Genomic DNA, 13,374 nt, shown 5'->3' on the forward strand with positions numbered 1-13,374 from the left:
CTAACATAGACACTTGACCCACAATATTAGTGCTAAAGGAAAACCTAGCTTTTAATACATGTAAATTAACTACATCAATTATATATCATATATATTTATATGCTAGCTGTTTGACTATACTAAGCTTTCGATTCGCATTCATTTAGCGTTAAAGCTAACAAAATAACTGACATGTTGTAGCTAAATCACTAAAATATTAAAATATAAATTTGATAAATGTTTCACTAAATTCAATAATTTTATACAAAAAAGAAAGAACAATATCTAGTCTTTTCTTTAAAATTTTGTAAAAGATTACCTCAAATATGAGTAAATAACGCATAATACGAGGAGCTACCGGGCGTGAGTACAAAGTTAGTAAAACATTTATTATATTTTAATATTGATTTATATCTCTACTTACAAAAATATATAATGACAGGTTATAAATATCGTTGTACATGTGAGCGGATTGGTAGCGAAGTCACGTAGAATCGACTCTTAGTGTAATATTCAATGCCTTTGTCCACATTTTTACTTAAATTACGTGCAAAAATTTTAAGAACTGCATTTGCAAGTTAATGGCTGAATTGTCGGTTAATAATATGAAAAAGAGTAACTACTAAGTTTTTCGGCGGTTCATCTCAGTAGGATTTAATTTTGTAACCGGTGATAGATTCACATCGAAACTGATTGTTTTTATTGATGGCTCAAATTATTTCGATTTGGTTTGCTTTCATTTCTTTAAAATACGTGTAACATATACACTGTTATGAAACATCAGCAACACCTTTGCTTCCAATCGACTGTGAAGTCTAGTTATTTCATATTTCACAGGCTTTACGTTGCCATCATTACAGTTAACAAGCTGTTCAGTTGACAAAACGACATTCGTATTGATAAATTCGAAGAATGAATTTCACTAAAATATACATTTTTTTTTTTTTTTTTTATAGAATAGGAAGGCGGACGAGCATATGGGCCACCTGATGGTAAGTGGTCACCAACGCTCTTAGACATTGGCATTGTAAGAAATGTCAACCATCGCTTACATATCCAATGCGCCACCAACCTTGGGAACTAAGATTTTATGTCCCTTGTGCCTGTAATTACACTGGCTCACTCACCCTTCAAACCGGAACACAACAATATCAAGTATTGCTGTTTTGCGGTAGAATATCTGATGAGTGGGTGGTACCTACCCAGACGAGCTTGCACAAAGCGCTACCACCACATAAATATAGTACTGTAGCTGTTCTTATTAAGGACAGTTTACGGTTGTTATATGTATGGATATATGTGTGTGTGTGTGTGTTGCGTAGGCGGAAACTAGATGTCCTTCGCTTTAATGCTTAATGAAGGTAGCGCTGCCACACGTCGTGGAACGCGACCGAAAACAAAGCTGTTAATAACTTTACAGTGTTCCATTAAACATAAATGCGAGAATATTCTCGTACTAGTTAATACTAGTTGTAATTAGCTTACGACAATTAACATTTGCATTATAAAATATGTAACACATAACACCGAATAGAATTGTATAAGAAACAAGTCCTTGTTCTGTAATACAAACGTAAACGTAATCTATGTAAACGATGAACTTAAAAATCAATGAACTTGCAAATTCGTTCTCTGTTGAAGAGATTTTTTAATGATAAAAGGAAGCCGAGCGAACGAATGGGCCACCTGAAGGTACGTGTAGGAGGGAACTCAATGAAAAATTAAATTAGAATATTTCCAAAGGGAAAATAATAATGTTAATATTACTTGTAAATTCCGTCACTTTGGAAACTGCGGTGATAAGTATTGTCTCGATTTAGCAATTTTGAAAATTAATCATAAGTTGTCAGAGAGCTGTCAAGCACTGGCTTTAAATTTTATACCAGATATTAAGTATACTCTTTTGTAAGGTAATGTTCTCCTCACGTTGTGCCCATCCCAAAGTCGCTTTAAATTTTCAATAAATTTTATTTATACTAGCATAGAATGAAATTTATATAAATTCTAAGATCCTGTACCAATCTATCTGCAGTAATGAGAGTCAGGGAATATAGTGGTGCACCGAAGTTTTCGCATATACTATGATATCTTCTGTGCAGAAGTCTAGTCGATGAGAGTGGCCAAAATAATAGAAGGATATTATGCTCACACGTCTTACGTACTGGATTTTGATATGACTGGAATATAAGTGTTACTAGCCAAGGAAACTCTAAGAAAACCTATTTCACTCACGACCAAACGATATTTGACGAAAACGAGTTACAACACAAATACATTTGAAGTATAATTCCAAATTTCATACCATATTTTCCCGGTATTTCTCTTTATTCATGAAATTCATAAGTTGTTATAAAACACAATATATAAGAATCAGAGAGTGGCTTATTACGAGGTAGCGAACGATATATTATAATAAACGTACGTGGAAACAACAGGTATTACGTTTTAATATAAATCGCGAAGTTCCTGTTCTCCATTCGAGTGCAGCTAATAAAGCGGGTGGGTTAAGTCATGAGCTGAGTACACAACAGTACCGCTAAGTGAGGAACCGCTGGCCGTGCGGGACGTGCGCGGGACCTGCGCGACAGAGTACGTGACCCGAGCGCGTTGGGAAATAAACACTGCACGTAGAATAAACAGTCGCTAAGTTAGAAACCAATTTCATCCAAGAATAACCGACGTTGTTGATGGACATCATTTGTTTAGATTTCTTGAAAGAAAATAATTCTTTGGATTTTTCCTGGATGTAATGAATTTTACTTCACTGAAAACTGAATTGAACGTCACTCTCATAATAAGTTGAATTTTTCTTCGTTCTGGATAGTTTTAAAAGCTGAGTGTATTTTATAGCCGTACTTGACTTGCAATTTACTTGTAAATATAATATTGGTATCCATCAAATACATGTAAAATGCTTAACACATGGTACTTGACTCTTTTCTCTGCATTTCAAAGCCGGTGTCCTCACGCTCGTATACCCTCCCAGCGTGTGCACTCAAGATCGCCTCGTTACGTGTAAATTACTTTGAGAGCAGCAAACTCATCAGTCCGTCAACCGTTCATGAATGATTCACACCTCTCCCCCTCGTTCCCGCGCGCTACCCCAGCACTCCGGAGACAATTACCGACTGCCAGCGAGTTAACTATGCATCCGCACTTAATCATCTCGCGTCACCTTCGCTCGCGGCAGTGACATCACATCCCTCAAACTAACTAGAAACTTTTTAAATTATATTTTACGGCTCTATAAGATGTATTGCTTTAGACATGACTTTCGTATAACGATGTTTGCATGATATTTATGCAAGCGTATATACGTATGTATATCTCTGTCTCGCCGCGTTTAGGTAAAGTCGCTGCTATATACAGCTTCCTTGATTGTTAAGCACTTGATTGCGTTATCCATTACATATCCTCAGTAAAGATGTCATCCCATTTACGATTCTATTTCAACGTGAAGTATCGTCATTCGTCTTTTCATAACTTGATACTAAATACAATGAGCAGATAGCGTAACGAGGAGCCCTACATGAGATATGAGACGAGCACGAAGCGCGCGGGGAAATGACTGGCCCTCAGTGAATCCGTCGCGGAGAGATAAACTGCTAACTTACCGTATAATGTATACAATATACCAACACCCGAAATTGCAGCGTTGTCAAATTGTAACGGTATTTGTTTTTTTTATATAATATCACTGACAATATGATATTGTATCATTGACTGTCTTGTTGGTCTACTGGCTAGATATAAGGCCACTGACCCGGAGGTCCCGGGTTCAATTCCCAGGTCGGTCATTAAAAAGTTAGTGGGTTTTTCTGTCAGAAAATTCTCAGTAGCAACCCGGGGTCTGGAAGTTGGAAGTGTGTAGACTCCCGTGCCTCGGAAAGCACGTAAAGCCGTTGGTCCTGCGCCTGAACTCTTTCCTGTCGTGTCGGATTGCCATCCAATCGGATTATGAGAGTTAGGAAATAGAGAGTGCATCTGTGTTTGCGCATACACTTGTGCACTATAATATGTCCTGCGCAGTTGGCTCATCTCACTTGAGATTGGCCGCCTTGGCCGAAATTGGTCTGGAGGACCTTATATCGACGCTATCAGGGAGACACTTTTACACCATCGTGTGCCTCCTTATCTGCAGGTGATCGTCAGTGGCTACTTGCGCAACAGATACGTTTCGTATATGGAGCAAGACAAAACCTGCGAGCAGTCGTGTCAGCGATGCTCCGCAGGGAATCGGCGTGGAGAGCCGTAGCCTCCTTCTGTGGGACCGTCATAGTCCAGAAAGAGACGGCGGAGCGGGAACGGCAAAGGGCGGAGCAAAGCACGGGAGAAGCCGCGGATACGTTATATCAACACGATCCCGCAGCCTCTCCGATCCGTGTCGAGGAAGGCCATTTCAGTGGTTTTAGTGGGTAAAAATCCCACATAACCCAGTTTTCCCCACACATGGGAGCTTTGTACCTTTCTGAAGGTTTCCACTGCGTGAAAAAAAATAGGAGATTAGCATCATCATAATTATAATCATTATCAACCAGTCAGTTTTTACCCACTGCTATAGGTTTCCTTTTGTCTGCGCCAATCCTAGTCCCCAGGATCATTGTACTTCTAAGTAAATATATTTTCATTTAATATAATTAATACACATGAATATCAAAAAAAGTAGAGAAATAGCAACTCAACGAATCCTCATCAAAAATTCCATGACCTGATAAAACGAAAAGCTCCCAAAAATGTTTTCGTTTTTAACGCGACTCAAAACCGGTAATGTCAAACAATATATTTATCAGTCACAAGCTAAGCGTATCAACTTCCGTTTCAACTGAATAATGACAAGTCACACGTGATTAGTGAACAACGCGGGGAGGGGTGTGGGGACGGGTGTTGTAGGTTAAACGAGGGGATTGAATAAATTAGTCGACACATTCATTTTAAGCACGTTTCCCGTTAAAAGTGCACTTTTTCGTATTTGAAAGGCGAAAAGCGAACCTAATGACGTCGTTCTCAAAGGATTGGTGAAATGGTTTGACGTTCACATACATATTGACTTCGAGCCGATACTGAAACATTCAAAGTTACACATACGAGTTTTTTATGTAATAGATTATGTTCCAATCCCTTTATAGGAATAAAGCATAAGCGGACTAATAACGCAGTACACACTGAGTAAATGTGTTACATTAATTCTTCTAAAAACACAAAATAAGCATTGAAAGTTAAACATAAGGAAATCGCACTTGTGCCGTATGCACATTCCTTTATGTAAACCCTTGCATATTTGGAACAACATTTATATCAATATGTTTTAATAATCTTAAAATTCGTTCAGCAGCACAGCCAGTAAATAGACACGTTATATTATCGAGCGGCAGTTTATTTTATTACCCCAAGTTACCCCAAAAAACAAAGCAGCCTGCAAATACTCATCAACCCAATTTCTTAAGTTGAGTTTTATTAATAATCTCGTATACATACGTCTAGTGAGACTCGTGAAAGTATGTTTGTAGTACATTTGTGTGCTACGGGTAAGTTTAATCATTAATAAGATTAATATTTATAATAATTTCATGCAAACTGCCGCTTACCACTAATTCCGCTGTTTACGAGCGACGCTCCCGTTATCGCTGTACACTGAGAGACAACTGTGTATACATTTATATAGAACCTTTCCATTTAAACCTATGAGATGGATTTAATAAACAGTCCCGGCTACACAAAGTTTTAACTTAACAATACTAATTTATATTTAGTTTTGTCATGTCCTAGCATTTAAACACTTTGTAATCTTTAATAAAATCATAATGAGTGCTCGCCGCTCGGATAAAGCGACTGAGAGTAAAGCGAGTGAAGCCTTTGAGACAACTTGATCCCTTTCAGGCGAGCAGTTCGAACCGAGCAATTGACGGGATCGTGTCGATAAAACTTTACACTCCGCACAAGTTCCGTCGACATTAAGATCTTCCGAATTAGCTCTCAACGAGAGACTTTTTATATTATCCCTGTGTTCGACAAACTTCCCTGTACCTAGAAGTTAGGTGAAATAGCTTCCTGAAGTGCCCGGTTGCTTCGTAAAACTCGAGTTCACTAGCTCTGAGAAAGAGCTGCGCCGGCCTTGATAAGGAACTAATTACCACCTGCGCCGGACCACCGCTTCGAATACGTTTGCCTATTAAAACTTCGTATTAGCTATTATACCCTGACCCACTTTCCAGTCGTGTGGTTAGCGTTATTAGTTATTTCACGGCCAGTTCTTTGTTGATACTGACTACCTAAAACTTAGCTTTAACGAAACTATTTATGTTTACGAGACATTTTTGAAATTGCGCATTCAAAGTTTCAATATACGTATTAATAACAAGAAGATTTCTTTAAATATTTTGAATCGTCAGACGCTTTCTGTAATCTGTAAGGAATGTATGTTAAGAACTTTCAGTAAAAATCTCTTGGGTTATTGTTAATTTTGTGTATACCTCGAAAAATAAACTAAATAATTATTAAGGACGCGCTCTATTCCATTCTCCAGATAAAACGCGTCTTATTAAATATCTTAGTAACTTATTTCGAAACAATTTTAGACAGCCTATGTCTAAATTTAAATCTAAAATTGTAGAAATGTCCAACCTAGTTCAGAAGCCGTTGAAAATTTTGTATACTATCGTGTTGAAATTATTTTTTTTTTCTTTTACGCTACAAACGTTCTACAACAGTAACTTTAACGAGTAACTTAATAGTTAATAATCGGTACGTCTCGCATTATTTCAAAGGTATTTGTCGCAATTGGACGACAGCGCTAATCATCGTAACGAGAACATAGCGCATCATCGTAATGAACAAGTGAGCAATTAGTATGTACGGTCGATAACAAAGCTGCGGGACAACGCGCGACGTGAAGGATAAGGATCAGGGAATTTATACATACGAGCTTCATAGCGAGCTTGACATTGTATATTGATTTTGTGGAACTGCCTCGTTGCTCAGAGCTTAATTTATAAGGCTACAGAATCCGAAAGCCAAACTACCAATCCCAGGACAGCCAAATAAAATGTTATTAAATTTTTCTGTAAAAAAAACTCAGGAACATGATTTAGAGATTTGAGAGTATTATCATCTTGTACCTCGGATATCACTTAAAACCTTTGGTCTGAATTGTATCTCTCTCCGATCTAGTCGGAACGCCGTCCCACTGGATAGTGCGAGATATCCAATGTATTTACAGGCACAATCGTACTTATTTATTCTTCAAACCGGGCCACAGAAATAAATCCTCATTTCTTTCACCGTAATTAATTTACCAAAAAGGAATCAAAGATGTTATGCTTCTTGTGCTGGTCGATCTACTGTCTTTCTTCTTTCAAATCAACGAACAGAAACAAAAAGTATTAAATCTTCAATAAACATTTTGAAAGTGAAAACAGCTGAAAACTTTTAAACCACATGTATTCAGTAAACATGATATTAGAATATAAATTCAATGTGTACCTTGGCGTCTTTTAACAATTGCACTAGTCTTAAATTTATGTGTAGAGTACACAGTCCAGTACTGAAACAACTGAATGTATTTTTAAATATAAGAACGATGTATAACGAATACTACGTAAGTTTTTAAAAGTAAATGTTTTACCGTATTATTATTATTATTTTACTATTTTGTATATTCCATCATTTCGACCGTTATTCTCAATCATTACTTTCCATTTTTAAAAGTCATTAAAAGCATTTTTGTGAAGCAATTTCGTTTCTCACTGAATGCGAACATTGGCTGAATATATTAATTTGAACTTATTACACGGCGATACGAGATGCGGCGCGGATGTCGGTAATACGTGGTTATGACATGTAAAAAATTGTTCCCATTGTATGGAGTAAAAATGGGGAACGTATTTATTATATCGCCTGTAATGTGTGTATTGATTTTCTATTTATGCGGCGTGTTGACACACGCGACACGTACAGCTTCACATCAGCGCACGATGGATGAAGGAGACCCAAATGTCATTGGTTCACCAATGAAAGAGAAACTCGAGTTTACATTTATATTAACTTATTTTATAATTTTTAGCCAACTGTTATGACAAAAGATTTTTGTATTGATATTTTACTGCGAAGCCAAATATAGTAACTTAATTATTCATTGTTTGAGTAATCAACAGAATACTTAAACAAAGATTAATTAATTAAATACATATATTCAAAGAGATTGTTTGTTATTGCAATTTGTTGGCCATCGGATGAAATTTTTAAATGTTCGTGAAATGTGTAACACTACCTATTTTTATAATTATGTTAACAATGTCGGTGTTTATACAATTCGTCATAATAGATCAATCAGTAGACTATATTGTGTATAATGTTATAACAATAATTATGTTCATGTAAATTTAATTCTAATTCATAGACGAGACTAAGCAATTCAAGAGCTTTTATCGAGGACATCTTCGAAACGAGCGGAGAATTAAGGTTTAGGTTACATCAAGGTCTAGCCGTCAGTGTACTCAAAAGATGTATTACCGTCTGAGTGCTAAGCGTCGAGTGGAGAGCTATGAAATTTGCATAGCCGAAGGGCGGACGCACCTGCCCCATACTCATTAATTATTAAAGTAACAAGCTTTCTCTCAGCCGACGCCGGCCGATACTCACACGAATGTACTAAGAACGCCTACGATTAATGGAATAGGCTCAATGATACCAGTATTCTGTGGACGGAACACGAGATCTTAAGCGCCTGACAGTTGGAGCTGCCAGTACCGGTTTATTATTATTATAATGTTATCAGTAACACTAGCAACTTTAATTTTTTTATTACCAAGTTAAGTTTCTCCTTTTAACATTTACAAACGCATTTTACGATTTCACTTTATTAGTAAAATTAATATTTTTTTATTAGGGCATGGCGTAAATAATTGGTTTTGTCCGTTCGTATATTTTTCTTTTGCTTCGCTTTATCTTCAGAATAAAAAAAACAATAGTAACATCCGCCGGCTAATAACATAAGAAACACTTGAGTTCAATTACAATACAAAACTGTGTAATAAATGGTGACGAATTAAAATCATACATATTTTATAATTTTGATTTATAATTTAATATATATTTATAAAATATAAACATTATATAATGTAAACTTCTTCATTTTTTTAATGAATAGGAAGACGAACGAGCATATTGGTCACCTGATGGTAAGTGGTCACCAACGCCCATAGACATTGGCATTGTAAGAAATGTTAGCCATCGCTTACATCAAGAATGCGCCACCACCCTTGGGAACTAAGATGTTATGTCCCTTGTTACAGGCACAGGTTACACTGGCACCCTTCAAACCGGAACACAACAACACCAAGTACTGTTGTTTTGCGATAGAATATCTGATGAGTGGGTGGTACCTACCTAGACGAGTTTGCACAAAGCTGGTAGCGCCAAGGTGGTAGACCACCAGTACCATGCATAAGCACGTACCATTTAAAATTGACTGAATTGTAAAAATATTTAATCCACAAAAAGATAAATGCATTACCGATAGGTTGTGGTTTCATATTCGTACGGCGTGTCGCGAGCGCGCGCGTGCGACCGCGACACGCCGCGGACACGGGCGAGTGGGGCGGGCGGGCACACGGCCCGTCGCGTTCGACTGCAATACAACTTAATCCATGCACGATTGCGGTCTTAATGTGCTCACCCAAGTTAAATTACGCGTTGTAGTAAAGAATGTGTGTTCATGCAAAAAGCGCTCTCTGAAAAAGACTTTCTAGTGGATTACCTTAACATTATAATTAACAATATATTAACACAGTAATTAGACCTACTTTTTATTTTAACCCTTGACATGGAGTGTTTTTTGTATTTAACGTATTTTTTTCGTTATGAAATATAATTCGTACCAATCTGAATGTCATTTATATATAATTATTTGGAATACTAATAATTTAAGATACTCAGAAAAAAATTTTGGAAGTACATATATAAAATTAATAATAATGATGTCGGCGGCCAATCGCAAGAGAGATTAGATCTATAAAATATTTATATATTATGAATATTCATTTTGTGAATCTACACTTATGAAAACAGTTGTAACTCTTAAATATCTTCACAAAATAAGTTGTCATGATATTATATTGGGACATATAAATATGAAGTAACTCATAAATTCGTCAATTATTTTAATCAAGTACAAGTATTCATAGACAAAATTTTAGTACGTTTAATTACACATATCTCGCGAACATTCGCACTAATCCGCAACGCTCCGACGTACAGCGTCGCCTTCGCGGCGTGTCGCCCACCTCCCACATTCGCACTCAGATTAGTTCCACATTCGTCACATAGCACTTTCGGCGGTAATTGAAATACCGCACACAACCGGATGCCGGCTACCATGCGCCCGGTATTACACGGGTCCGCCCTTAATGGGTTTAAATTGTGAAATACATGACCCTTGTTGATGTCAACTTTGTCGTCTAAATATTTTAAAAGCTATTTGTTTGGGAGAGAGTTTAAAAGCCCGCATCGTTCTATAACATGTTAAGCATTATATGATTACTACTTTTTGTATAAAGCTTACGTGAAAAAGCTTAAAACAGAATCCACCTCGATTCTGTCGAGCTTTTCGATATTTTTGACGTTTTTTAACTTATTTACATAAGTTTTTACGAGTGTGTATTATTATTTTTATATTCGAACACAAATATATTGGAAATTTTACTGTATCACTTTTTATTACTATTTGATCGGACCTAATTCCGTTCTACTATTAGCTGATTATCCCGTCCGCTTATTTCACTTACAAGGCAAATAGACAGCGTGACTTCAGAATATTTATTTAAATATAATATAATAAGCGATCAGTGACCGGCATCACTTCATTATACTTAAAGAAGTTCTAATTCGTATGAAACATAATCATTTATCTAGCGTTTTACTATTTCAATACAAATAGCTACGAATATTCCAGGCAAATTATGACTATTGTCTGTAGCTTGTTTCCTGTTCCTTTATAAACGATACCAGAGCACCATTTCAAACCGAAATACAGAGATAAAAGGCATTCCACCAAAACAACCGTTCGAGGAGTTTCGGGTGCGATATCTCATCGACACTCGCTCCGGCCATTATGGCGACCTAATTACGAGGGGGCTAATTAAAATTAATGCAGTCGAAGAATGCTTTCGGAATTCAACAACGAAGTCGGTAGCGCGGAGTTCGTTGGAGAGGTTAAGGATTATGCGTCTCATACTTTTGCTATTCGTTTTAAGACTTGACGCCATCTGCACCGGCGTACCCGTGCGCCGGCACTGGACATTCGTGTTATTAAGCTGTTGTACTGTTGCAACTTCTTTAGATTTAGCATTGTCAAGCAAAAGTTTATAGCCATTCTCCGTGTTGTAATACAATCTTTTCAATTTTAACTTCTTATTATATTGTATTTAGTAGCTTTAAATATTACAAAGCTGAAGCCATTGTATGAATCGTGTTAATAATATTATTATTTTATAAAATAGCTAGGCAGGTTGGTTGGCGTTCTCGGGATGGTTGGCGTTCTATGGGGGAGGCTTTCGTCCAGCAGTGGACGGCAAAAGGCTGAAAAAAAAAAAAAAGGCAGGTTGGCAAATGGTGGTAAGTGCCACCGCTGCCTATAGACAACGGAACTGTAAGAAATTTTAACAATCTTTTACATCGCCAATGTGATACCTTGGGAACTACGAAAGGTCATTCTTTTGCCTGTAGTTACAATTGCACTCACCCTTCAAACCGGAATACAACAATACTAATGTTATGTGATCAATGTGATAAGTCGCTGGTACTCGTACCTACTCAGACGGGCTTGCAAAAACATCACCAAGTAAAAATATTTTTTTTTAGATTGTGCGTAGTCAGCCCGTTTGTTTTTGAAGGTATATAACATATACCGGACTTCACGCTACTAATCTGTAAATTTATAAGCTAGTAACCATCAGCACGAAGGTTTAAGACCAATTAAACAACGGGGGACGGCAGTGTAATAATATTACGATGAATGTCATTACATCATCTGTCTCCTCTTGATTTATAGTTTATCTGATTGCTCCAATGCTGCTTGATGGAAACACATGTGACATAATTTTATCTAAAACATGCAGGTTTTCTCAGTGTTTTCTTTCATCACCGAGTGCCAGAAAAATTATACTCAAATTAAGCACTTGCAAACTCTTTATTACTTGTCCGGGCTTAAGCTAGCAATCTGCGGTTAGGTACAAACGGGCCGACTGCGCTCTTTAATAGTTTTTATATAATTACAACATACATTAAAAAATCGAGAAGCCATAATATGTTATATTTATAATCTGAAAAGTTAATTATCGTATATAACTGCTTCTTAAAGTAATCCACACAAATAAAATGAAAAATTAAAGAGGATATTTTTTATGAACTTTACTCGTACAAAATTGTGACGGGTAGCTATTACTTTACATATAGTCTGCTGTAATATGATTACGTTACAACGAGGTGAAGAACGAAGTCGCCGCCGGTTACAGAACGTAGAGTCTCACGTCTAGTGCTAGTTATGCAAATGCTGATCAAATTTATTACGTGTTGGATAGAAAGCTCCTCCTGTAACGTTTGTCCCTTTATTCGGTATATCTCACAAGTAAACTGCTGCCAGCAAAATTTGAATAGGATTTATATTACAGATTGTGTTAAGTGAGAATAAATCGTTGGATATATTTTTAGTTTTTTTTTTAAGTTGTTAGAGAATATTTTTAAAACAAATTCATTCTTATCTTACAATGATTATATTGTTTTTCTATTTTAGCGTCAGAAAGTGCGATAGGCGCGGGCGCAGCAGGTGCGGCTGGAGCGACGATAGCCGGCGCGGGGGCTGCGCTTGCGCTCGCGGTCGCGGCGTGGCGTGCGGCGAGGCGGAGACGCAAGCCGCGCAAGCCACCCGCGCCGCAAGCCGAGAAGACCGCCGACCACGACGACACTGAACCTGATCTCATACCAAATAATTACTGTAAGTTATATGAACAAACGTTTCATTATTTACCATGTCCATATAATCGTAGCTAACATTCTGTGTATCACTGAGAACAATTATTTTATGTATAAACATTATTACAAACAAACACCATAGCACATCATCCACGTCAGGATATATAGCAAGTTAATAGCAGGCAAAGGCGGCCAGTAATCTCTTCCAAGTAACATTACTAAATGATGGCAGTTCAAGTTTGTATATTATGTATATTAATAATAGTATCACGATAATATACCTACTAATTTATGGATATTTCATGTTGCTTGAAACTAAATATAATCTTCATTAAATATATTCCGCAATACTTTACGTTACAAGACAGATTGTAATCAAGCTACTTTTATAAAAACGAAGATAAAATCTAGAGGAATAGGTATTATGTA

General features: G+C 36.8%; 1 protein-coding gene across 1 annotated transcript in view; it reads left to right on the plus strand.

Annotated features, from left to right (window-relative positions):
- LOC126781206 (nephrin) overlaps positions 1–13,374 on the plus strand; it is a 440,964-nt gene that overhangs the window by 397,239 nt on the left and 30,351 nt on the right. Inside the window, exon 15 of the mRNA XM_050506069.1 lies at positions 12,767–12,967. Coding sequence (XP_050362026.1) covers positions 12,767–12,967 — 201 coding nt within the window. The remainder of the gene's footprint in view (positions 1–12,766; positions 12,968–13,374) is intronic.

The sequence above is a fragment of the Nymphalis io genome, chromosome 3, assembly GCF_905147045.1.
Source record: "Nymphalis io chromosome 3, ilAglIoxx1.1, whole genome shotgun sequence".
Taxonomy (NCBI): Eukaryota; Metazoa; Arthropoda; class Insecta; order Lepidoptera; family Nymphalidae; genus Nymphalis; species Nymphalis io.